The 24,003-nt window shown below is 44.4% G+C and overlaps 3 protein-coding genes across 3 annotated transcripts; 2 read left to right on the top strand and 1 right to left on the bottom strand.

Annotated features, from left to right (window-relative positions):
- The first annotated feature begins 700 nt into the window (after nucleotides 1-700).
- Nucleotides 701-3,648, top strand: gpr6 (G protein-coupled receptor 6). Its single transcript, XM_076756506.1, has 2 exons — nucleotides 701-985; nucleotides 2,163-3,648. Exon 2 carries the CDS (start codon nucleotides 2,188-2,190, stop codon nucleotides 3,193-3,195), a length of 1,008 nt encoding a protein of 335 aa, XP_076612621.1. The 5' UTR covers nucleotides 701-985; nucleotides 2,163-2,187; the 3' UTR covers nucleotides 3,196-3,648.
- A 9,966-nt stretch (nucleotides 3,649-13,614) lies between these two features.
- Nucleotides 13,615-15,369, bottom strand: ccdc167 (coiled-coil domain containing 167). The gene is made up of 4 exons (XM_076756352.1): nucleotides 15,240-15,369; nucleotides 14,918-15,012; nucleotides 14,746-14,798; nucleotides 13,615-14,452 (listed from the first exon to the last, which is right to left on the bottom strand). Exons 1-4 carry the CDS (start codon nucleotides 15,288-15,290, stop codon nucleotides 14,334-14,336), a joined length of 318 nt encoding a protein of 105 aa, XP_076612467.1. The 5' UTR covers nucleotides 15,291-15,369; the 3' UTR covers nucleotides 13,615-14,333.
- Nucleotides 15,370-15,708: 339 nt separating this feature from the next.
- Nucleotides 15,709-23,216, top strand: kif25 (kinesin family member 25). Its single transcript, XM_076755606.1, has 15 exons — nucleotides 15,709-15,851; nucleotides 16,011-16,076; nucleotides 16,520-16,642; nucleotides 16,821-16,962; nucleotides 18,370-18,473; nucleotides 18,571-18,656; nucleotides 18,760-18,799; nucleotides 18,887-18,954; nucleotides 19,050-19,124; nucleotides 19,226-19,372; nucleotides 19,639-19,815; nucleotides 20,734-20,888; nucleotides 20,977-21,222; nucleotides 21,920-22,075; nucleotides 22,359-23,216. Exons 1-15 carry the CDS (start codon nucleotides 15,783-15,785, stop codon nucleotides 22,508-22,510), a joined length of 1,806 nt encoding a protein of 601 aa, XP_076611721.1. The 5' UTR covers nucleotides 15,709-15,782; the 3' UTR covers nucleotides 22,511-23,216.
- The last annotated feature ends 787 nt before the right edge of the window (nucleotides 23,217-24,003 follow it).

Raw genomic sequence — 24,003 nt, 5'->3', positions numbered from 1 at the left:
CTCAGTGTGAAACTGTGGGACAAACTACACCTTTGATTTGTTCATTTACAAAACACGTGGATGACTTTGCAGCAGGCTTGTTAAAGGTTTTAATGTTCAATACCAATTTGAAGGCTGATATCAACAGTTTTATTGAACTTTGTATTGAAGCTACTTCCAACAGGTTGTCCACTTAAACTTGAAACTAGCTTGTGTTAACAACCACCTATTCATCCCAAAACTCTTTTCAGGTATTAATATACAGCATGTATATGAAATGAAAAAAATGGGATGACAAAGTTAAATCAACCAATAAATGTCACTTAAATCTTCATATGAAGGACTTGTGTTTACACTTTCAATGATGCTTATACCTGTAAAGGTAAGAAGAGCGTGCAAGAAGCTGTAGTTTCATTTTCTTAGTGAGGGAGTGCTGAAATATGGGGGAGGCTCCATATCAGAGAGAGGGAGAGAGAGAGAGAGAGAGAGAGGGAGAGAGAGAGAGAGAGAGAGAGAGAGAGAGAGAGAGAGGGAGCGAGAGGAAAAGGGAGGGAGAGAGAGAGAGAAAGAGAGAGAGGGAGAGAGAGGGAGGGAGAGGAAAAGGGAGGGAGAGAGAGGGGGAGAGAGGGAGGGAAGGGGGGGGGCAGACAGAGAGAGAGGTTTCTCTGCCCTCTGCCGTGACGTCAGTCGGGTTTAAAGCTCCCCTCGCGTGTCTCCGGTCGGTCCCCTCACGTCGTCCTCCTCCTCCTCGTCACTCACAGTCACCTTCCTCACCGAGCTGAGCACCGGCCAATGCTTCACACCACCCTTGCCCTGGGTGTTTGTCCCATGCGTGGGAAGCACAACAAAATCAAGGGCTTCACTTGAGAGGGTGCAGAGGAGCGACACAAAATAAGAGGGGGACAATTGTTGCTTCCTTTTTATTGCCATTTTTTTGACATTTTCCCGTCGGACGAGGGGCTCCGATTTCCGCGACAATCTCAGCTCGTACCCTTTTGTCACGGAGGTAGGTACTCTAAACTTTTCAGAAATCGTGTTTCTGATTGGTAAATTACGAAATATAATAGTTGATGTTGGTTTAAAATGTTTTATTTTACTTTGAATTGTATCTCCAAAATAGCAGGTCGGTAGTCATATGAATGAACTCAGTGAATTATAGCCGATTATATCCTACGATATAATTCATCAGAATTAGAAAACACATATTACCGAGTATCACATTTTTAAAGGAAAACTACAAAGAAACACTGGTAATTATATAGTTTTAAAGCATCGCTGTTGAGTGTAAGTCTTTATAAAAGTATTAAAAACCATTTGTAGAAAAAGTTAGAGCCGAAAACCGACGATGTGAATGATGTTTAGTTTTCTATCCATACTGTGATTTCAGCACCACGGACAGCTCCTGTGCCGTTTGCTGCCGCTGCTTCACTATTACAACTTTTACAGAGAAAATCCACCCTAAAACTGAATTTCAATTGTGCCATGCTGGTGGTTTTCCTACGGTAAAGTCACCATCTAACAGGCAGCTGTTTGTTTAAGATAAAAAAAATGAGAGCGTTAAAAATTGAATTCACCGTATTTGTTCTTTAACACATAGAGTTTTGTTTCAGATATTCCATCTAAGTCAGTTGAAGCTGAATGCAGTCTTTTGTATGTGAAATACAAGTAGAAAATTGAGCTCTTTCAGTATTTATTCATTATAGAGCAACCCCAAATTTGAAGATGAATCGGTCATACAGCCTGTTTCTCTGCCCTGCAACTCAAATTCACAAATTAGAAGTGAGCTGTGCTGGATACTGTAGAAATTACAACAATCTGTTTTAGGGTGGATTTTCATTGCAACTTCTGCGTGACTCTTGCAACAGTTTTTGTACAAATGACTTCAGTCTGAGTGTAGAACTGCTTCATTCCTACTGGAATGTATCAGACTGTAAATATCTATAAATTCTGCTTTTTATATGAATTTTTGCATTGTGCACTTGTGTATTTCACTAAGTAGACTTACTGCAGCAGGTCTGCTCATAAGCAATGGCAAGCAAACACACTGCTGAAACCTTACAAACTCCGCTGGTACTGTCATGTAACACGCCGGACTTCTGACCTCCTTAAAAGGAGATGAGTGAAAAGAGAATTTGCCTTCTCATTGTCATTAACAAACCACTCTGTTCTTGTGCTGCCTGCAGGACGAAGGGACGACAGCGTGGAGATATGAATGAGTCGCTGGTGGTAAACGACTCCTCTGTGAGCCCTGTGGCTGGAGAAGCTCTCCCTTGGATGGAGGCTGACTCTCCAGAGCACAACCGCAGCCTGGAGTTCTCCACCGCCCCGTTAGATTTCCCCATCAACCCGTGGGACATTATGCTCTGCATGTCAGGCACTGTCATCGCCTGTGAAAACGCCATAGTGGTAGCAATCATCTTCTACACGCCGACCCTAAGGACTCCCATGTTTGTGCTGATTGGGAGCCTGGCCACAGCAGACCTGCTGGCCGGCATGGGATTAATCCTGAACTTTGTGTTCCAGTACGTGATCTCCTCTGAGACTATCAGCCTTATCACTGTTGGCTTCCTGGTGGCCTCCTTCACTGCGTCCATCAGCAGCCTTCTGGCCATAACAGTGGACCGTTACTTCTCCCTCTACAATGCTCTGACATACTTCTCAGAGAAGACGCTGCAGTACGTGCACCTGATGTTGCTGGGGACCTGGGGGGTGTCTCTGTTCCTGGGGTTGCTGCCGGTGCTCGGCTGGAACTGCCTGGACGAGCCGGCCTCCTGCAGCATCGTACGCCCTTTAACCCGGAGCAATGTCACGCTCCTGGCCACCTCCTTCTTCGCCATCTTCGTGCTCATGCTGACCCTTTACTTCAAGATTTGTAAGGTCGTGTGCCACCACGCCCACCAGATTGCCCTCCAGCAGCACTTTTTTGCCACGTCGCATTACATGGCCACTAAGAAGGGGGTCTCCACTTTGGCCATCATCCTGGGGACATTCGGCGCCAGCTGGCTGCCCTTCGCCATCTACTGCCTGGTAGGTGAGAAGGAGTATCCATCGGTGTACACCTATGCTACACTGCTGCCAGCCACCTACAACTCCATGATCAACCCCATCATCTACGCCTACAGAAACGCAGAGATCCAGCGCTCCATCTACATGCTTCTCTGTGGCTGCTTTCAGGCCAACAAGGCCTACCGGTCCAGGTCACCAAGTGAAGTCTAAAAAAGACGCTAGGGCTCCTTTTGTGCGAATGTATGTGTGCGTGAGAGAAGAGAGAGCAAAAAGACAAACCATCCTGTGACCACCGACAATCTGCTTACAACTGACAGCGAATGCTTTACAAACACAACGGGGGTGTGACGCTACAAATGTGTCTCTACTGTATCTGCACTTTACTATGTCTCAACACAAGTTAGGGTGAGCTGTTGGAAACGCTGTGAACAAGAAACTTCTGTGAAAAAGACAAAACAAACCTGTGAATGTACTTATGTGAGAAAAGGAATGGAAAATCTTGCACTTTAGTCCGTGTTTTTTTCAAATGCCAAAGCAGTATTGTATAGCCCTTATTGTGTTTAAATGTTTGAACTTGTGAGTACCGTGTGCCATTTTTCTATTTTGTATGTTATTGTCTTTGATGTACGTTTTCTACAAGGAGGAATAAAGGCATAAAAATCCAGCTGCATCACGTGTCTTCACTCTAACACGTTTCTTTGACGGAGTCCTTGCGATACACCTGACTTGTTTTTAGTTTTTTATGTCCTCTTCACCTCGTTCCAGCCTCTTCCTCCGGAGCGCAGGTGGGTCTGTTTGAAGAGACTAATGGTGCATTGAGAAAGCAAGTACCTAGCTCCGGAAAATAGCTTCAATTTACACCTAGACACATTTGACTCCTGTTTGCTCAGTCTGTGCGTGTCGTGTGTGTGAGAGAGAGAGAGACAGAAAGAGAGGGAGTGAATGAGACAGACGGATATATAGAGATGCCACAAACATGTGAAAACGTGCCATGTGGCTGCGTGTGTGATTGCCTCTCCCCCAGGATAAGCAACAGGATAAGTCCATCCAACTCTTAAGGCTGCAGATGTGTTCTTTATCTCCCATCCACGCAGCTCCTTACTGACCTCGGTATATGGTCGCATTGATAAGATGTGATGCACTCTACCGCCCGAGCGCAGGACATGAGAAAGGCTGTTTGGACTGCCGCCTTATCTCTCTTTGTCTCATCAACATCTACAACTATGATCCAGGAGTGAAGCAGCTGCAGGCACGTGTAGGTGTGTGTGACAGAGAGAGGAGAGTGGCGATAATAAATCTGTCTGCGCTCCCTGTCAGCTGCTGTAAAAGCTCCGAATCAAGCTGGCAGCCTCAGCAGCCACAAACACAGCAGTTTTATCTGCCAGGCTGTTTAAACAGGTAGTGGGTGAGGGCATCAGGGTGCCACACAGGCCACCAGGAGACCTGCAGGTGCTCACTGACAGATGTAATCTCCTTGTAAAGGTTTGTACATGCCAAGCTGTTATTGCTTTTATAGACGGACGTCATCATTAATTATCATTTAAAATGAAATGGCAGGAAATATGTAGCTTGGTTCTTGCATTTTGAAGGACTTAGATGTGAAAACGGGCTTCTTGGTTCTTTTAACAGGTGAAGACATTTTGACATGCCACATTTAGGTGTAATGATAAAGTGAATTTGGGTAAGGTGACATGCGTTCCATCAACACATTTGCTTCATTTAGTATCTTTTCATTGGTTTGTTTCATTGTTTTCTTGCTTTGATTTCTAATCACTTTTCTCTCTGAGGTCCACCTCCTGGTCTTATTGACACCTGAATGCTCCTTGCTCCACCAGGTGTTGGGAATGTGGACTATACCAGGTGGGACTTTGGTATGGGGGTCGAAGCAATCAGTTTTCTTTTTGTATTTTACTTCCTTACCTTGGTAAAATTAACTGAATCGTATGAAAAGTATGTTGTGGAGTTGTTGTGCATCTTAATGCCTCAGTGGAAAGACTGATGTTGCAAACATTCCTATTAGCTTCACCTGTTTGTTTAAATTTACCCTGGCTATCAGCACTGTGGTTTGACCTGGAAGTATTTAAATCTGCTGTTTGGTTCATTTGCCTTTTGTCTGTGTGCTGAGCAGAACAGAACAGAACCATCACCAATGCTCTTAGTAACAACTTTTCCAGCTATAACAAGTTAAAAACTCTGCTTGTTCGTGTTTCATCAAATCACAGCTTTAAGTCAGTTTGAAAAAGAAATTAAGTTAGCACAGACAGACATTCATGCAACGACTGCAGAATCCCTTCAAGGCCACAGTGGAAATGTTTTCTCGTGCATTCTTTTGCTCGTCCCTGCAGTAACATTTCTACTCGCCTCGCAAACTGTCTTGCATTCCCTTGCAATTATGTTCCCACACAATTCTCTGCTTTACCTCTGAGTCACGTTTTCATATATTGCATTGTGCAAAACCTGGCTTTAACCTTCTCTGTGCCAACTGTAATCAGCTTGATGAAATGTATTTTGAACACAGCCCACGCGTACTGACGATTCATTAGCACCGTTATGTGATTACTGAAAATAAAAACCATTGGATTTTAGGGATCAGGACAAATTCACAGGTTCAGATGAATGAGCTGTAAATGGAGATACTCCGGAATATACTGTAGCCAGTACATAAACATGGTACATACATACACTGCTCAAAAGAATTAAGGGAATACTTAATCATCACAGTATAACACCCAGTCAGTTAACCTTCAAGGATATCAATCTGTCCATTTAGGAAGCACAAGTGATTGTGACTCAATCACACCTGGTTTGGTGCAAATGAAAGTGACAGTGGAGAGGCAAAAGCAATACAACCCCCCACAAAGGGAATGGTTTTACATGCGGTGGCCACTGATGATTGCTCTCTCCTTGTCCTTCCTGACTGATTCTTCTCTAGCTTTGAGTTCTGTTAGTGTGTATGTACAGATATATACCGTATACTGATGAGTCAGTGGCGATGTACAGTATGTAACAGCATTTCCATTCCAGTCAGTTCACCTGAATATAAACTGGACTGGAGTGATAATACAAATGCACAATGTGAGAAATTAAGAAAAAATAAGAAATTATAAGAAATTTAACTAATTAAAATATGTTTCTTTGGGCACAACAAGTGATTGCTTTTATACAGCCTTTGTTAAAATGTTAGTGTGCACAATGGACCTTTTGGACTAGATTTACACCCAGAACACCACTGCACAGAAGCACCTTTACAGAAGATCACGATGCAGGGCCCTCCTTGTCATTCTCTGTTAGCAGTAGCATGTGTATGCACTTCAGGTGGGCTCCTTTCACGATGGCTTAAAAATAACCCTTGTTTTGTCTTGGCTGGAAAGCTCGATCCCACTCAGCAGCTCTCGCTTAGCAGCAAAACAAGGATCGCTGCACTTGCTCCTCGTGTGGACTGCCTACTGTAATAACCTCCAGTTTGAAAGGTGCGCAGCCCTCAGTCAGTTTAAGGCTGATTACGAAGTGGGGGAAAGGTGAGGGATGCTGGAGGCCACTAATGGACTGCACACTGAGGCCTGGGCGCTGTGAGAGGTGTTTGTTCACCCTGTTTTTTTCTCCACCTCAACAGATGTTGCTTTTGGTCACCCACCAAAGCAGGCAGCCACATGCTTTGTATACAGGGCTCAGAGAGTTAACCCCTCGCACGAGGCTGCAGAACATAGTCTCACATTTTTAATGGAGCCACGACAGAACCAAGCTTTGACTGGAAAAATGTTGTTGTGACTATAGGCTTAGCATACGCAACTATACAAACCAGATGGGGAGATTTTAGGTTCTGTTGCTGTTCAGCACCATACACTAAGTACACATGTAGATTTCTCCATTTGATGCCAGAGCAGACCTCAACTTTGGCTCATCCTGTTATGGTCATATACTGCACAGCATGCACTATTGACCAAAATGTTTTTCATCTTTACGGATCTTCAAGAACTTTGCGAAGCAATCCTACTGCAAATTCCATTTAATAGCTGTTCTGGAGCTTTTGATCATATCACATTATCAGTAGATGGAGCTTCTCCTGCCATGATGTTCAAATTTCCCTTTTTTCAGCCCACTTTATGGCTCTCCTGTTCATGTTGACTCAGCTTCAAGTTTATTCTTTAACTTGGAAACAATAGTTGACTAATGACTTTCACCTCTTATCCAAGAGGCTTCTTCAGTTTAAAATGACTTGTGGCGAGTCCCAGGTTTTTAATTTCTCTGGGGTCTTTATCAAGGACACTGACGACACTTGGGTCATCAGTGCTCCTGGCTGTGTAACGGCAGTTGTTGGAGTCACCTGAGGCCAACTGTGAAAGCTTTTAGTTGTTAGATGGCGAAATGTTCAGTTGCTCTTGATTCAGGTCGACGGTATGATTTCGATGAGTACACCTCTGAATTTTCATGCAGCATCCGGTGATTATCCATAAACCTTGGGTGCATCATCCACACCACTTGGGATGTACCATGTTGCTTGTTGAGTCATGAACATGATATGTGACAGCAGTTATTTGAGCCAAAGGTGATCCCACACAGAGCTCAGCCGGGGTTTCTCTTCTCCGGGCTTCTACTTTTACACAAGCACGAAGCTCACTGCTTCATAACTGTGGAGGTAAGAAAGACACAGCTTTTGACTTCCTCTTGCCACCACACATGTATTGATTCCCCTACACACCTGTGTGGCATCGCTAGAGCTTGAGCACTGAAGCGAGATTCACATTTCAGCAACGTGAGGAATGCAACAATAATAACAGCTTATTTCATAAAGAAAAAAGCCATTAAATATATTTAGAGGTCTCCGTCATCTCTTCTCAGCAGCAGAGTGGACTGTTTATTGTTGCAGAGGTTGATATTAACAACACTGAAATTCGCCCGTAGTCCCTTCGCTTTGATATTACATCCATTAGACTAAATAGGGGCTGGTAGCAGTGTTTGAATTATGTAATGCTTGATCAGTGCAGACCTGAGCAGCTTTCCAGGCAATTACCAAAGTACACAGTCGAATGATTCCCTCATTAATAATATTAATTACAGTGGTGTACCAAATGCTCTCCATAGAAACATTACTATTACTCAGTAAGCCATTAGCGCGATGGAAAAGGCTTTAGAGTTATTGATTATGTAATCAGAGAAATTGTGGGTTTTTGCTCAACCTTTCCTGTGCTGTCATTTCATATTCACATGAAGGTGGTGTCGCAGGAATGTTTGAGGTACACACGGTAGAAAGGACAGACACAAACAAATCAACAGTGGCATTCATGTTTGATCTCACTCCTCATGGAGTGCAGCGATATCCAGGGGCATCCACACACGCACGCACGCACACACACACACACACACACAAGCACAGACACAAACACATGCTTTATCTCTGGGACAAGCAGAGGCATAAAATCTGCTTTGCAATAAAAGTTATCGTCATTTGCCTTCATCCCTCAGCCTGTGGCCTGTTCAAACACTCTGTGTGTGTGTGTGTGTGTGTGTGTGTGTGTGTGTGTGTGTGTGTGTGTGTGCACGTGTTGGCACAGGACTGTACTGTATGTGTGTACTTCTTAGTAGCCTGGCACCTACCAGGATTTGTCATAGGCAATTTACCAGATTGTAGGTGGGTGTGCAGTGCATGTGCTGTCTGTAAGCTGTGTGTGTTGTGTACTGTATATGCTGCTTGCATGCAGTGTGAAGGTGTGTGTGTGTGTGTGTGTGTGTGTGTGTGTGTGTGTGTGTGTGTGTGTCTGTGTTGAGAGAGAGTGAGATCAGCCCTAAACCAGGCCCAGGGGACATTAGCTCCTCTGTCTCCCTGGCTTCTCAGAAAAACAGTGTGACGTGACGAGTGTGGGTGAGGGACATTTCTCATGGTACAATGAGCTTAATACGTGTTGTGGACAGCGACGCACTGTTTGAAGGTTTTCGCTTTGTGCTCGCACTAATTATGTTCAATTTAAGAAGTTAAGCCACACATAAAAAGGGCAGAATGACCCTCTCTTTACGGAGACGCGTTTCTAGAAGGTAAAAGCTTGTTTTTATCCAGCTTCGAAGTGATTACGGTTGCAGTTGTTGTGTTCAGAGTGGGTTCATGTCACAGGTTGGCTTTGACTTAATTGCCAAACTCTATTCAGGTGTGCTAATCAGTTGTGTGGCGTCTGCAGCTTTGCAGCATTTCATGGGTTCTTCAAAAAGTGCATGTTCGACCATGCTGATGCCGTCACTTGAGTCAAACCAAAACTGGGGAATAAGTGACAAAGACACCTGTTTACAGTGAGAGGTTGAGCTGTTCTGCCTGGATCAGTCAGAACTTACAGTATTGTAGGTGCTGTGTGTTATAAGGTGCCTTTGGCATAAGAGAGTCTTTGTAAACCTCCAAAAATGGCTCATTAGGCTTCATAAAAATGATGATAAAATAATGACAGCTCTGTGCAGGGTGAATGGACGAGGGTCGGTAGGAGGTTAGTATCTGTATCTGTGGATTAGCTCCTGGTTCTTCTGAATGGTCCTCACAGACAAAAGGTCAAGAGAGAGCAAAAGAGGGAGGGAATGAAAGTCATACTGTGCAGCAATTATTTGTAATTTGTCATGTTTCATAACTGAGAGCGAGCAGGACAAACTGTGTGTGCCTGTGCCTGTGCGGTGAGACGTTTTGGAGTAAAACAACTAGGAAGTGACCAATCGGAGATCAAACACACTCTGTCTTAATTTGGACTCTTCCACCCCCTGTTCACAGCTTTATTTCGCCAGCTATGCTTAAAATTTGATTTTTTTTACAAGTTCATTGCGACAGCTCAGGCGAGGACAGAAAGTATTATTCTGAATGAAATGTCTTTAAGGCTGAATGATTCAGGTCAGTTTGACCTGGAAGATGATAAGAAGTGCGGGGGTTTGGAAAACTTTTCTGTATACCGTGGAGAGTTGTGGGGCTTTGTTTCCTTTTTTGGCAGAGGCTGGTTGTGGTCCTCCAGGTGGTCTGGGAGCTGGCTCCAACACAGCTGGGACTCATCACAATCAAGCACAGCATAAAGGCAGTGGACTGCAGAGGACTCATAGCCACAGTGTTTCCACTGCTTGGTGCTATTGTTGGCCACATACAAGTGCTACCTGCAAGTATAAATGAATATTTAGTCTTTGTTTCTCTAGTGTCACTTACCAATGCCTGATCTCTGAGCCTCCTGTCCACAACCGTCACCACCTGGTTTCACCTGTGCCTCCGCCACCACATGCCTTTACTTGCACCACCTGAGCTCTGTGCGCTCCAGGATTCCCCAGCTACTAGTTTGTTGCATACCTGGTGTCTCCTTTCACTATCCATTCAATAAATTCCTTTGGTACCTTTGCTCCTTGTCTGCTGTTGAGTCCAAATCCTGCCAAAACGTAACAAAGAAGTTAAGAAGGCAGATAAAAAAAAACTGATGCTGCTGAACATGTCAGGTTTTTCAGCCTCGTGTGGACAGTCGAGATTAGTGTAACCTTCACAGCCTGACAGCTCAGCTCTTATTAAGATGCACTTCTGCAGCATATTACCTCTTCCTCGTGCCACCAATCACCCTCCTATCCATAATACTTGACTCCTATTTTCATATGAAGAGATTCATCACCACTCCGGCGTCGACTCCAGCGACGATGACTAATGCAGAAATTAGGTGCAGAGGGAATGAATTCAGTCATGACCAGCGTAAAGAGCATTATTATCTGGGCATGATGACTTAACTCCTCTCATTACTCCACTATTAGCTGCTTTTAATTCTGGCAATTTCAAAGAAATAAGCTTTAGATACTTTTACACGTGAGTCAGGGTGACGGCTGGGTTAATGCATAAAGTGCAATTGTGTGTGGCAAGAGCATAAAAGCAGGAGTGACTTCAACCCCAAAATAAAGCTAAAAATGATGTGTCATGATTTCAAGTAAGTACGAGAATTATAGACTTCACTTCATGTTTGGTTATGATGTGTGTGAGAGTGTGTAGGAGTTATTTAAGGTTACATTTGTTCCCCTTAAAAAATATGAAGACAACAAGACACACTTTATATTATTATTATTATTATTATTGTTATTGTTATTATTATTATTATTATTGTGACATTATATCTATAATATTCACATCTATGACATAAGGTCACGTGACCACGAGAAGGTTTTCATGTGACTTTATTATCCACTCCACCATATTTCAGAGGTAAATATTGAGTGTTTCACTCCGTTTCTTGGACAGTTTGCAATTTTATTAACCATGGGGCATTTTTAGATTAAATTACCCAGCAGTTCATAACGTAGTCAAGTATTAATCAAAACAACATTTCCTGTTTATGTTATTGGAAAATGTAATGTTTCCCTCAGAATGTATTTGCTGTGGAAAATTAGTTGAACATAATTTCCAGGAGACCAAGCTGAAGTGTAGCAGAGTTTGTTTTGTGGTTTTGCTTTGATCAAAGTAAAAAGGCCTGACTGCCTCTATCAGACAGTCCATACCATCACAGGACATTATACGTGTTGGCACTGCAAACACATGCAGCCACACAGATATGCATACAGAGCATGTAAGACACACACATTGAATTCAACTGAAATCTGACCAAACATTTGATATAAAAGCCCCATGATGTAATATGGCTCTAGTGAACTGTCCCAGGGGCAGCGAGGAAGGTTCAATCCCCGAAGACGACAAACAGCTTACATAATGACATGTGACCCGAGTGCAGACGCTGAACCTCCACCTGCAGCAGGTGAGCTCAAACATCCTTCTGCTTCAGAACTGAGAGAATTCAGAGCGACGTCTGGCATTTTGGTGCTCAGACGGACCTGTTTTAAAATAATTTGTTGTAAGTCGTGTGTACTTTCATGACTTGAGGCCACTTAACAAGCTGTGTCATGAAAAGCAGAACCGCGCACAGGGTCAGCGTCTGACTGTGCAGGGGTACGTGCTCGAGCAACGGGACCTGCTGCTTTCATGTATTTTAGGAAGAGCGGCGATCATTTATCAGCTGTTTGAGTTTAAATAAGACGTCTCAGACATTATTATATCTAAGAGCAAACACTTGAAAAGTCAAGTCCAGAAATGAACAGAATCCTTCAGAGCAGTGTCACTTTCCACAATATTCAGACTTCTTTGTGACTTGTTATTTTCACATTTGAATGGCACATTTAAAAGTTTTTAAATGAGCAATAACATCAGCCGCAAAAGGATACTTGAATATATTCAGTGGCCACGATCATCTTCTTCTAAATCCCACAGAAGTGTTGCATAATGGGCTTGTTTACATTTGTTTTTTTTTTTCTGAGGATGAGAGCTGGCAAGTGTGTAGGAGTGTCGTGGACTGTGCTGGTGATACTGGAGTGTGTGGGAGGGAGGCCAAATAAATATTTGCATGGCCGTCCTGTCGTACATTTAACTGTAGGACCAGCACATGCAAAGATCTCCCCTGTGCACCAAAACCAAAGAATCAGAGAGTATTTTGACTGAAGGCTCAGTCCAGTTATTCTCATTCTCTCATATATGCTCATTCCTCGTCACAAAAACACATCGATGGGATCATTGATCATTCATCCACAGCTGAAAATACTCCCAAATTCACCATTTTCTCCTGTCTGAAGAACATTTAGTGCCCAGCTGTTTATTTAGTCTTTCTAGAAAGATTTTCAGTGTGGGGCTGGCAGTACCACAGACAGCTTGGGAAAGTTAGAAATTCTGAGAAGATGGACTAACACATGGTTGGTTGAGGTCTTTTCATGAGATTTGTTGACAAAAAGAAAATTATGGCGTATTGGCAGCTGAATATTGGCACAGGGAGTCACTGCAAACCTTCACAATAAGATTACGGATTAAAATTCACCTCCAAGCTTGGAGATACACATTTGTTTGACAGTGCAGTAGAAGGGTTAGATGACGCAGCGGTCGGGCTAGAATAGTAACAGATGTTAGGATGTAACTCACTGACCGACCAACTTCACACACTTTCTCTGCCTGTGAGAGCATGACACAGTTTGTCCAGGGGAATGTAGGCGAGAGCAACACCCTTCTTTGTCTGCTTGAATCTATTTCAGTCTCAAGTCTTCAAGAGAGTCATAGACAAAGAGATGAGAATCGATATCAGGAATGTTTTTTTTTTTTTATTTTCTTAACCCACTCACAATGGAGAGAACGCCTTAAGACTTTTTACCGTCTTGTCCTCAAACTGTCCCCCAGTGCCACATTATTCACTGCATGACTGTCTCCAGAGTCAAACAATAAACTTGAACACTCATCCACCGTGCCGTCTGGTCCCTTAACATGTTAAATCTTCAAACTTTATATTAAGGCACATATATTCCCCATTAACTAGTTCCTTTCTAGGATGCATATCAGTATGGGCCCTAATATAAAGTGTTACCAAATCTGTCGTTTTGTTCGTCTAGTGTGACGTTTTCGGGGGAATCACGAATTCCGTCCAAAAATAACTCGTCCAATTTAGGCAAATTTGGGCCTCTATTAAAGATATGAGTCATGTACAAATGAGAGTTGAGTTTTTATGCCCCTGCACTGCAGATAAACACAACAAATATGCTTCCAAAATTGGTATTAAGTGTAAAGACCAAAGCCAAATTCATCCTCCTTTTTCATGTGTATTTTAAAAAAAAAAAAGACATCCGTTTCCTTAGCAGACTGGTGCATTGAGCATGAAGACACGACATACATTCTTCTCAATATGCTGTAATGACAAAACATACTGTACAACTCACAGTGAAAAAAAAAAGCAAACGTAACAAATGCTTTCATCCATCTAACAGCACATGATGCATATATTATCATACATATGTACTCATACGTGACTGAAAGGACAGAAGCAGACTTCAGTGGCACCATCTGATGAGGCATCCTTTTGATATATTGCATGAAATACAGCAGTTTGTCGCATAGGGCAAGCTTTACATTAAGGGTTATTTAGGTGAAAACTTGTATACACATTCTTCTTCACCTTCAATGTCATTATATGCAGTAAGACGAGGCAGCAGCCTTCTGTTCACTTGTGTAATGAGAAATATATTTGTGGATATGCTGCTGACAGAGCGTTCGTTAAACTAAAGGCCATAATTAAGGTTCCAACTTGTTTAAAATGCCAACTTTGCAGTCGAAGAAGCTGTGGTGCGGTTCTGTCTGTGTAGGACAAAACCAGCATGATGACAACAGATCAAGAAAATGACAATGCTGCCATCTAGAGGCAGAACTGAGGTATTTCATCAACACAGCTCCTGAAGCTTTCCCATGTATTTAAGGCCTGTGCATACAGTCCTCATATCTTAACTCAAGACAACATCGTCCATGAGCGTCGCAGCGGGTCCCTTTAAGATACCAGGAGGCATCACGAGTCCTCTTCATTGTAAAAAAAGACATAGTAGAAGAGAGCGCTGACCACCAGCAGAGCGACTGATAGCAGCATGTTCTTCCGATTCTCTCCTCTTAATGTCTCCAGCTCCTTGTCTAGAAAAGAAAAACACATGTGAAGGAAGCACACAGCACAGAGGAACCAAACCTCCAGCTGCTCTGCTCGTGCCGTACTGCATTAACGGCAGACTGAATGGAAATGGACTGCATCAAACAGGGTTTCGATTGCAACTTTCTTGACCTTTCATGTGACTTTTCAGGACTTTTCACACCAATGCAACAAGCTGATGGGAGCAATTATAGGTTCAGTGTCTTACTCGTCATGACATCTGTATATGCCTACAGTTGTTTTTACAGTATGAACAAGCTCTTCATGGATATCCACTTACTTAACTTCTGCACCCTCTCATTCATGATGGCCATTTCATCCTCCAGTTCCTGCCTGTGGAGAGAAACGTGAGAAAGTCATTCATTAGATTTCATCACTTAAAGTACACACTGTGGTGTTGACAGAAAGTAGTGTACCACCACCACCACCATCATCTTCTTCCTCATCCTCACCTTTCCTTGTCAGACAGCTTCTCCTTCCTGCTCCTGAACTCTGCCCTCTCCAGGTTGTCTTGGCAGCGCGCCCGCCGCTCCTCCAAACGGTCAATCTGCAATATTTACGAGTGAGATATAATTTAAATAAAATGGACAACATGCGCTGAGACAGTTAAGTTCTGTCACCAGACATGACGGTGAATGAATGAATGCACGGAACTTGTCTTAAGTTGAACGATGGATGATGTTAAGATGCAGTAAGTGTGAGCTAGCGCAAGCTAAAGAGCTAACCTACTAGCTAGCTAGCTAACTAGCTAAAGGCAACGTCGCAACGTCTCACCTCAGTGGCGACGCTGATTTTCTCACGTCTTTTCTCTTTTGATTTAGTCATTTTGTGCCAGAACTCACTATTGACAACCAGTCTGGTGTGGACAAACTGTGACAATGCGGAAGTGTTTTTCTTCTTTTCTTCCTTTTAGCACATCGCTCTTCAGACGCTTTGCTGTCCTCTAGCGGTGTAACGCGGAATCACAAACGGGTGATAAAGAGCACCTGAAGTCGTGTATTTCTGCATCAATTTAAAACATAATACATTAAAACGTGTGCAGCAGCAGCAGCAACAACAACAGCAGCCACGTTAAGGCCTGGGTGACATATTTTCGCTCTCAGAAGTAACAAAAATGATCTGACAGACAGGAAGCCGCCTTCCTCCTCCTCCTCCTCCTCCTCCCACCCGTGAGGCAGACAGGTGAGCAGAGTTGAGAGAGCCGTTGTTAATCCGATTATATGACCTGAGAGGACACGACTTGATCAGCTGGGAAGGAAAGGGACGAGGCTGTCCATTCTCGTCTCCACTCGCTTGTTTTCTTTGAGGAAAAAAAAAATGCCTCTCTTCATAAACCGGGACCAAATATTTGCGCATCAGGTTCACCTGCTGGAGCACAAACTGAGGGTGAGTTCCAGTTTATTTAGTGGAATTAGTTGATCAGACATTGCTCAACTATTTGTATCTTATTAGTGTTTTTCCAAAGTACTCAATACACATGTATATATAGGTATAAATACCCAGACTATTTCTAATGACCTCTGCAATATTTCCCTGTGTTTTCAGAGTAAAGAGGAGCGCATACTGGAGCTGGAGACAGAGAATGCTATTCTTCATTTAAGACTGGCTGAGGTAAGAAGATTTCTGCCATTCATTACTTACAGGCTTAAACCTCCAGGCCTCAATGATTGCTCTATTCTGTTCTACTCCAGATGAGCGTATTTATTCTGAGTTGCTCACGAAGGCTTTTGTGTGTGTTTTATCTGAATGACTTTTGTGCCGAATGTGTGTTGTAGACACATGGCTTAAAGTCAGCAGGTTTTAACACCTGTGTGACTGCTGAATGAGTTGGATCACGTGATTCAGTGTCACTTGAATGTGTATCCAAGAGGCCTGCTATGTGTTTGATGCTAATTATCGCTGTATGGATCCAAGTATTGTGGTGGACGGTGGAGACCAGCTGCGCCTGAATGGGACAGATGCATCGGACAGAAGGATGGTATTGTGTGATGATGATGAAGAGTGAAGTGGCCCAGTGGTGCAGAATAAGTGTGTTGATGTTCTGTCCTTTCTAGTGTCTGGGGAAACTCCGTCGGGACCAGGAGGAGGAGACCAGGGCTCCGGACCATCAGCAGCAGCTGAGGAACACACAGACGATAACCCGGTCAGCCATCGCCAAACTGCTTCCTGAGGTCCAGGTACAAACGTGATGAGATGTGAATGTGAGCGTGTGCGCATGGAAGGTCGGAAGCTGTCTTTACGTCTGTTTTGTTATCATGTATCACTGAATAGTATGCAGAGTTAAGAAAGGAAAGCAGATAAAAGATAAATCACAGGCACACAGTCCAATGTGCTCTCTCTGTGTGTCTGTGGCAGGCTGTGAAGCAGGACTTGAGTGAAGTTTTCGCGGTGTATTTGAGTTTTGCCACTGAGCTGGAGGAGCAGAGCAAGCAGCTACTGGACAAAGTGCAGCAGGCCGGCTGTTCTCTAAACGGTCACCCCGCGGACGAGGTTCAGAGTAAGTATCTGAGCGTACGGCGCCATAGATGTAGCATCTTTGACATCGTCCCAAGTCAGGTCTCTGAAGGAATGAGTTTGGTTTACTGTCCGGCTTCATCTTGGCCGGTGTTTGGAGGTAGAACATCCACTTTCAGGCATCATGGTGGAGCCTGGGTGCAGTGAGCTGGACTGAGCAGGCAGCTGTCAGAAGAGCAGCATCTTAAGGCACTTACACTCCACCCTTAACACTGACCTGCTGTAGTACAGGAGAAGAAACCAAACTCATTTTCAGCCTCTCACTTCGAACAACTTTCCTGTTCTGCTCACACACTCCATCTTAAAGTGGTTTACAGCGCCTGTAATCCTCTCACACCGTCCCTCCCCTCTTCTCTCTCACCCCGCCCGCTGAGGTTGTCCAAGGTTGACTGTCCTGGTCTATACAGTCCCGCAAATCAGCTGCTCACCGTGGCTTTGATGATTGGTGAAAGCTGATCTCGTCAAATACTTCGGCCCACATAAGCCTGAGCGCACGATGCTGCGAGTTGCACAGAGCAAAATGTCTTTTCTTCACCTTTTATTGTTGTTGATAGTCGATGGAGTTGAGGAGGAATGTTAAAAACTTGCCTGCACTGAATATAAACTTTCTCTAGTTAGTATCAGCCGCTCTGGATTACAATTTAACCGTCTATTATCTTATTAAAGTGAAAATCCATCCTAAATTAGATATAATCTGCATCAGTCCATTAAGCTTTGCATGTTTTTTTCATCTCATTGGTAGAATAATAGTGTCGAATCCATGAGCTCGTTTTGTTTTTTTTAATTACATGATTGGGAAACTGATTTCGTATGCAGCAGCAGCACCCAAACAGCTAATTTATGTTCTTATCTTGTGCATTAAAATGACTTTGCTGCGAAAATGCCAAAAAATAAACTAATAAAAAAAAATAAATCACATGTCCACAGAGCCAGTTAATGCTCTGAAGGCTTTAAAGTGCAGAAGTATTCACAATAAGAGGTAGAGGGAGATGCTAGTTTGTTTCTATTATGTGAATAATTGATGTCACTCTGCACCATTCAGTTCTATTTATGTTCGATCCCGTCTATTCCTGAATGTCTAAGCCTGTACTGTGTGAATGGAGCTGTTTGGTTCCAAACGTGTGTGTGTACATATGTGCTGCAGGATTAACGACTTGGCCTGAATTCAAAGGTTTACACCAGAGGACGGATGCCTCTGTTACAGCCATTCATTCGCTTCACAGATCTGACCTGACGGCACGCCAGTGGAGGCTTTTCACCGCTGATCTCGGTTGTTTATTTGTCGTCTTAATGACGTCACCTTTAACCTCAGCCCACGAAAATTAAATGTCGAGTTTTCCTCATTTCACTTTGAGGACTGCCTGACTGTCTTTCTGCTCTGCCTGCCCAGACTTACAGGCTCATGTTGCAGCTCTGGAGCGCTCTCTGGAGGAGGAGCGGGAGAGGTGCAGGGCGGAGAGGCAGAGGAGGAAAGAACTCCATAACACGCTGGTGGTGAGGACAGATGCGTAGGTCCAGGTTCATGAAGACCTGCAGCGTATCTGATGGGATCAGATCTGGAGCTTCACTGTCGTTCTTTGTTTCGCTGCAGGAGTTGAGAGGGAACATCAGGGTTCACTGCAGGGTGCGACCAGTTCTCCCCTTTGACCACGTCCAGTCCTCCACCTCTGGATCATGGTGGGTCAAACACATGATTCAACCCCCACAACATTAAATACCATATGATAATTGAGATAAACTGAAGCTAAAAATAATCCAATTCTATGCTTTTGTCCATCAGGCCTGCGTCATCAGAAGAAGTGGTCTCAGTAATCAGTGACGTGAGTTTCACAGACTCTTAGAATTCAGTTTATTATATCGCTTCTTGCTGCTTCACTTTTCTGTCTGACTCCTCGTGTTGTTTTAAGGACACGGTGACGGTGAACTGCCTAAAAACGGGGATGCCGGTGCACAACAAGATGTTCGAGTTTGAGAGGTAAAATCAAACGCTGCCATGATGCAGTCTGCATTGTTCAGTTTGATTTTCTGTCTTTTAACGATGACTCACTGTGACGAGTTTGTTTCCTCCAGAGTGCATGGACCAGAGGATTCCCAGGATGCTGTGTTTGAGGAAGTCAAGCCGCTTCTCACGTCTCTGCTGGACGGGTGAGTGTGAGAAACATTCAGATGCATTCGTTCAGCTGTACCCATTAAACAGCTTAGTATGACTGCATGCAGTGACTGTCATCTCCCTCCCTGCCATGCAGCTATAATGTGTGTATCATGGCGTACGGGCAGACAGGCAGCGGGAAGACTCACACCATGATGGGGTCCCAGCCGCTGGAGAAGCCCTCAGGGACGCAGCAGGAGGCGCAGCAGGGTATTATCCCCAAGGCCGCCGCTGAGCTCTTTCGGTGAGACGGAAAGGCTCATTTATTACCCATTTGTTTTTGTGATATTTACATTGTGTAATGACTAACTCTGCAAGAAGTGAAACCACAGTAGATCTGCTCTAAGAAATAAGAAATTAGAAATAAGACACATTCAGTCCATTCATCCGTAATGTGCACTGAGACTTGAAATGGAATTTCAACCTGTCCATGCTTGTGCGTCTGTTCCCTGTGTGTGTGTGTGTGTGTGTGTGTGTGTGTGTGTGTGTGTGTGTGTGTGTGTGACCCAGGCTGATCTCTGAGAAGCCTGCAGAGAGCCACACGGTGGAAGTGTCAGTGATGGAGGTGTACAACAACGAGGTGTTCGACCTTCTGGCCAGAGATGAGCGGGGCAACGCCGCCGGCCAGCGCCGGGACGTCATCACCACCTCCTCTGGTAGCAGCCAGGTCACCTCCCTCACATATGAGTGAGTACAGCCACAGCTGAGGTGGCGGTGTGCAGACGGTGTTTGTTCTTTATCGTGAAGGGGCGGGGATGTGAGAATTTGCAGCTAGACTGCTAGTTTCATGAAACAGTTTTGTAGAGTAGCAGTTCTTCTAAAGCTCAGTGATAAAAATGTATCAAATTATATGCAATGGGAAAGGTGTCACTTCTAGTGATGAGCCCACAAAGAATTATCACCCAGCTTGACCCCCCTCAGATCTGTGGAGCTTTATAGTTTTATGGCCAGCAAATCCCACTTTGCAGCCGCAGCAAGCAAGGCAAAAAAGCCATCATAAATCTGCTGTATGCTACCTGCCCAGCTCTAGACTGCGGATCGACAAAGTTTATTGAGCATTTAGCAAGGGCCAGATATTTTTCTCCGAAGTTAGTTGGTGCCGAAATCAGAGCTGAAGAAGGCGGAATTTTGGATGTCCACTGAAACTATATAAGGAGATAATATTTTAGATATTTCGGCTTGCTGCAAAGTTCCTCTGTCCCCAAGTGGACAATAATTATGTAATGCTAATTTAATCCTTTTTTTTGGCCACTTGGGGCAGTGAAGACGAGCTTATCAGCCTCTTTAAGTTGATATGGCAAACTTGTTTACACAGAATATATGGAGCAACATTAGCATTCATCCGGAGTCTTGCTTCAGGCCACCAGACGAGAGGATGTGTCTGGCTCTTGAGCTGTTAAATGCTCCACGACATTCACCAGCGAGTCATTAACTGACTGTCGCTTTGGGCTGCGCAGTGACTTTTTAGAGCTTTTCATTGAAAACAGCTGCCTGTTGTGGCTGAAAACGGCGCCGTGAAAGAGGTCAGAGCGACCCTGCATGCTTTATTGATTATAGCAGCTTTAAGGGGATGAACTGTTTGAAAAGTGTCTTATGTTGTAACAGGCCTGTGAGTAACGCCTCTGAGGTGATGCAGATCATCAGCAGGGTCTTGAAGCTCAGGGCTCACTGTCCCACCCTCGTCCACACCGACTCCTCCCGCTCTCACCTCATTGTCACCCTCACCATTTCCTCCAAGAGCCCCAACGCACTGGCTCTGGGTGAGACGCATTCAGCCGCACACTCACAGACCCGCACTCGTCAGCATAAACACATTCCTGCATTGTGACACTGTCGCTCCTTCGTCAGCTCGCAGGCTACAGAGTGCCAAGAAGGACATGCAGCGCTCCACCCAGAAGGAGTGGTGGAGTCCACGGTGTCGCCGGGCCAACCCTGCCGCCCGCCACTCATCTGATGAGCTTTTTGCAAGCTCCGCCTCCTCTCCATGCCCCTCCCCTTCCCATTCCCCGTGTCCCTCCCCCAGGCCCAGCATCTCACAGGGTGTGTTCAGGACCAAGCTGCAGCTGGTGGACCTGGCAGGGAGCGAGTGTGTCGGTAAGAAGACGTCCGTGCTTCAGGATGTTCTTGAGTTTGTGGATATCACAGGAATACTGGTCCCTGAGAGTCAGAAGATGCACCAGGCAGTATTTGAATTGGAAAATACACCCATCTTAACATGCCAAATTGCAAAATGGGCTTCGGGCATATACCTAATTTAGAAGATAAACTACTGCTCATATTGAAATTCAGGTGTCACACTGATACTCGTCTTTGCTCGAATGACTTCATTCTTAAGAGACAGCAGTGAGTGCTCCATTCAAAGCAAGCTGGACTCCCCAAAAATGAATCATTTTCTCTTCTTCCCATTCCTTTTGCATTATTTCATATGAACCATCAAGAGTCTGACAGGCAGTATTGGTATATAAGAGACTGATGACACCACATACTTGCTATCTGAGTGTTTGGTATTTAAATTTGGACGGTTTTCAGTTTCTGCTTGGAGCCAAATATGCTGCTCAAAAATAGCTTGTGCCTGTTTTCTGGGTGAAAGTGTGTTAACCATGAAATACAGAATGATTAATCCACTCGTAATGCTTCACGGTCCACACGAAGCTGCGGTCTTTGTAATGACCTCTCTTTTAACCTTTATTTACGCCGGCAAATGTTCATTGAATGCAGCACAACCAAAGCCTGTTCACTGAGCAGATCACTTAGGGGCGCACACAGATGTGTGTTCACATGTGTGTGCCAGGTATGTCTGGAGTTTCGGGCGCAGCTCTGTGGGAGGTGTCCTGCATAAACCGCAGTCTGTCAGCGCTGTCTGACGTCCTGGGAGCTCTGGCCGAGCAGAGACCGCACGTCCCCTACAGGAACAGCAAACTCACTCATCTGCTGCAGGATGCCATAGGTGACGCATACACACACACACACACACACACACACACACACACACACACACACAAACACACACAAAATATCTCTTTTTATGACCTGTGAGTCATGCTTCTTCTCGGAAAGACTCGTTCATCCGCACAACATCCCCACAATGTATTAGTATTCTAACATACACTCACATGAACATGCCTAAAGCCTGAATCACCAAAAGTGAAGTACAGTGAAGGTAATTAAATCTTTCCATTGTTGTCCAACGTCTCAAGTCTCCTCCTGCTCTTCTCCATCTTCTCCACCAGGTGGCGACGCCAAGCTGCTGGTGATGCTGTGCGTCTCTCCCACGCAGCGCTTCATCACCGAGACCCTGCAGTCGCTGGGCTTGGGCACGCGGGCCCGTCAGGTCCAGAAGGAGCTGCCGCGCAGAAAGAATAACACCCTGAGAGTGAAGTGATGAGACAGAGGAAGAGAATTCAGCCTCTGCAGACGTGGCGGTGACATGGATGGTTTCGTCATGCCTACAGATTTGAGGATTGTTTGATAGTGTGTGGGCCCTTGTTTCAAAGACACTTTAAAGCCTTAAACACTCTGACAACATCTTACTGCAGTTATTAGACATGTTATCAACTGGTTACTGCTCATTTGTATTAGCACCTTAACCCTACAAGAATAACTGGTAATAGAATATCCTGCTTCTCACTCTTTAAAGTTCCTTTCACTAGTAAACAGATTGGTTTTGCCAGCATAGTTTGTGTATTTTGGTTTTTGAATAGATTTTGGTAGCATTAAATATCTGAAGCTGCAAACACTTGTATGAAGCTTGAATGTACAGTTTGATTGCTGTGTAAATAACTCTAAAATCACTGTATTCAGCACTTTTTTCACTTTGTTTATTTCAATAAGCTGTAGATGATGCCAGTAGTCAGTAGTTCTGTGTGTGCAAAAACTTCCTGACTTGTGCTGTAAATGCATTCCAGTACTTGCTGCTCATGCCATGCCTTCTCTATTTTTAGTGCTTTGGGTTGCAGCTGCGTTTATGAAGTATTTAACGCATTTTGATGTATTCTGTATCTGCAGTCATCACCTTCCACACGCCTTGATAGACTAGTTTCACGAGAAAATGGTGTCAATGTCACTTTAGAATAAACAGATGATATGCAGATGCGTGCGCCTTTGTGTGTCGGTCTGTTCCAGGAAAACGTGTCCTGGAAACTTGCTGTCATCCGGTACGTAAAAACAGTGCACAGTCCCCTCTGGTTGCACACAGTCGCTGTAAAATATACATGATGCATATACAGTTTATTTCTCACAAAAAGGCTTTCTGTGCAAACTTCTTCCACCGTGAGGAATTGTTCCAGCAAGCCGCCTGCCGCTGTGTAGATTACAGCAAGGTGGAGCACATACGAACACTGAGCATTAGGGCCACATATTATTTTTAGCCTTTGTTATTCGGAGCAGCAGGCAGGCGGAATATTCTGCATGAGCATAATTCAAGCGGGGAGCTGTAAAACTGATTGTCCAACGTGGCAGAACTCATCAGCGTGATGCTCAAGTGCGGCAGCTGACGATTATTTGCAAAAAGCCATTTCAGGTCTGTTGACTGCAGTTTAACGCTGGAAGGAAACAAATCAGGCAATTTCCTCCAAGGTGAAGCAGTTGGACAGCTTCAAAGCATGAATACAACAACGCACTGTATCTGGTAATTAAATCTTTTTTTTCATCAGCTCCCCTTAGACACACACACACACACACTCATACTTTTAATAGGCCTCCTCATACCAGCACGCTGCAAACTGCGGTGAGAGCTCTGCACAATGTGCCGGAGTTACATAATCCACGCGGGCCCAAAGCTGACATGTCTCTGAGACGCAGATGTCGCGTGCCAGCCCGACATGAAAGCTGAAATTCCTGAAGCGTCTTCGAAAGCGCGAGCTCACAAGATAAAGA

The sequence above is a fragment of the Chaetodon auriga genome, chromosome 18 (genome assembly GCF_051107435.1).
Source record: "Chaetodon auriga isolate fChaAug3 chromosome 18, fChaAug3.hap1, whole genome shotgun sequence".
Taxonomy (NCBI): Eukaryota; Metazoa; Chordata; class Actinopteri; order Chaetodontiformes; family Chaetodontidae; genus Chaetodon; species Chaetodon auriga.
The sequence above is the reverse complement of the archived record's forward strand: the minus strand, read 5'-3'. Positions and strand labels throughout refer to the sequence as shown.

Coding starts and splice junctions, on each gene's coding strand:
- ccdc167 (XM_076756352.1), bottom strand. CDS start 15,290: ATGACTAAATCAAAAGAGAAAAGACGTGAGAAAATCAGCGTCGCCACT. Junction 14,799..14,917: donor AAGCTGTCTGACAAGGAAAG/GTGAGGATGAGG, acceptor TTCTCTCCACAG/GCAGGAACTGGAGGATGAAA. Junction 14,453..14,745: donor TGAGAGGGTGCAGAAGTTAA/GTAAGTGGATAT, acceptor TTTCTTTTCTAG/ACAAGGAGCTGGAGACATTA.
- kif25 (XM_076755606.1), top strand. CDS start 15,783: ATGCCTCTCTTCATAAACCGGGACCAAATATTTGCGCATCAGGTTCAC. Junction 16,963..18,369: donor CCCCGCGGACGAGGTTCAGA/GTAAGTATCTGA, acceptor CTGCCTGCCCAG/ACTTACAGGCTCATGTTGCA. Junction 18,800..18,886: donor TGGTCTCAGTAATCAGTGAC/GTGAGTTTCACA, acceptor TGTTGTTTTAAG/GACACGGTGACGGTGAACTG.
- gpr6 (XM_076756506.1), top strand. CDS start 2,188: ATGAATGAGTCGCTGGTGGTAAACGACTCCTCTGTGAGCCCTGTGGCT.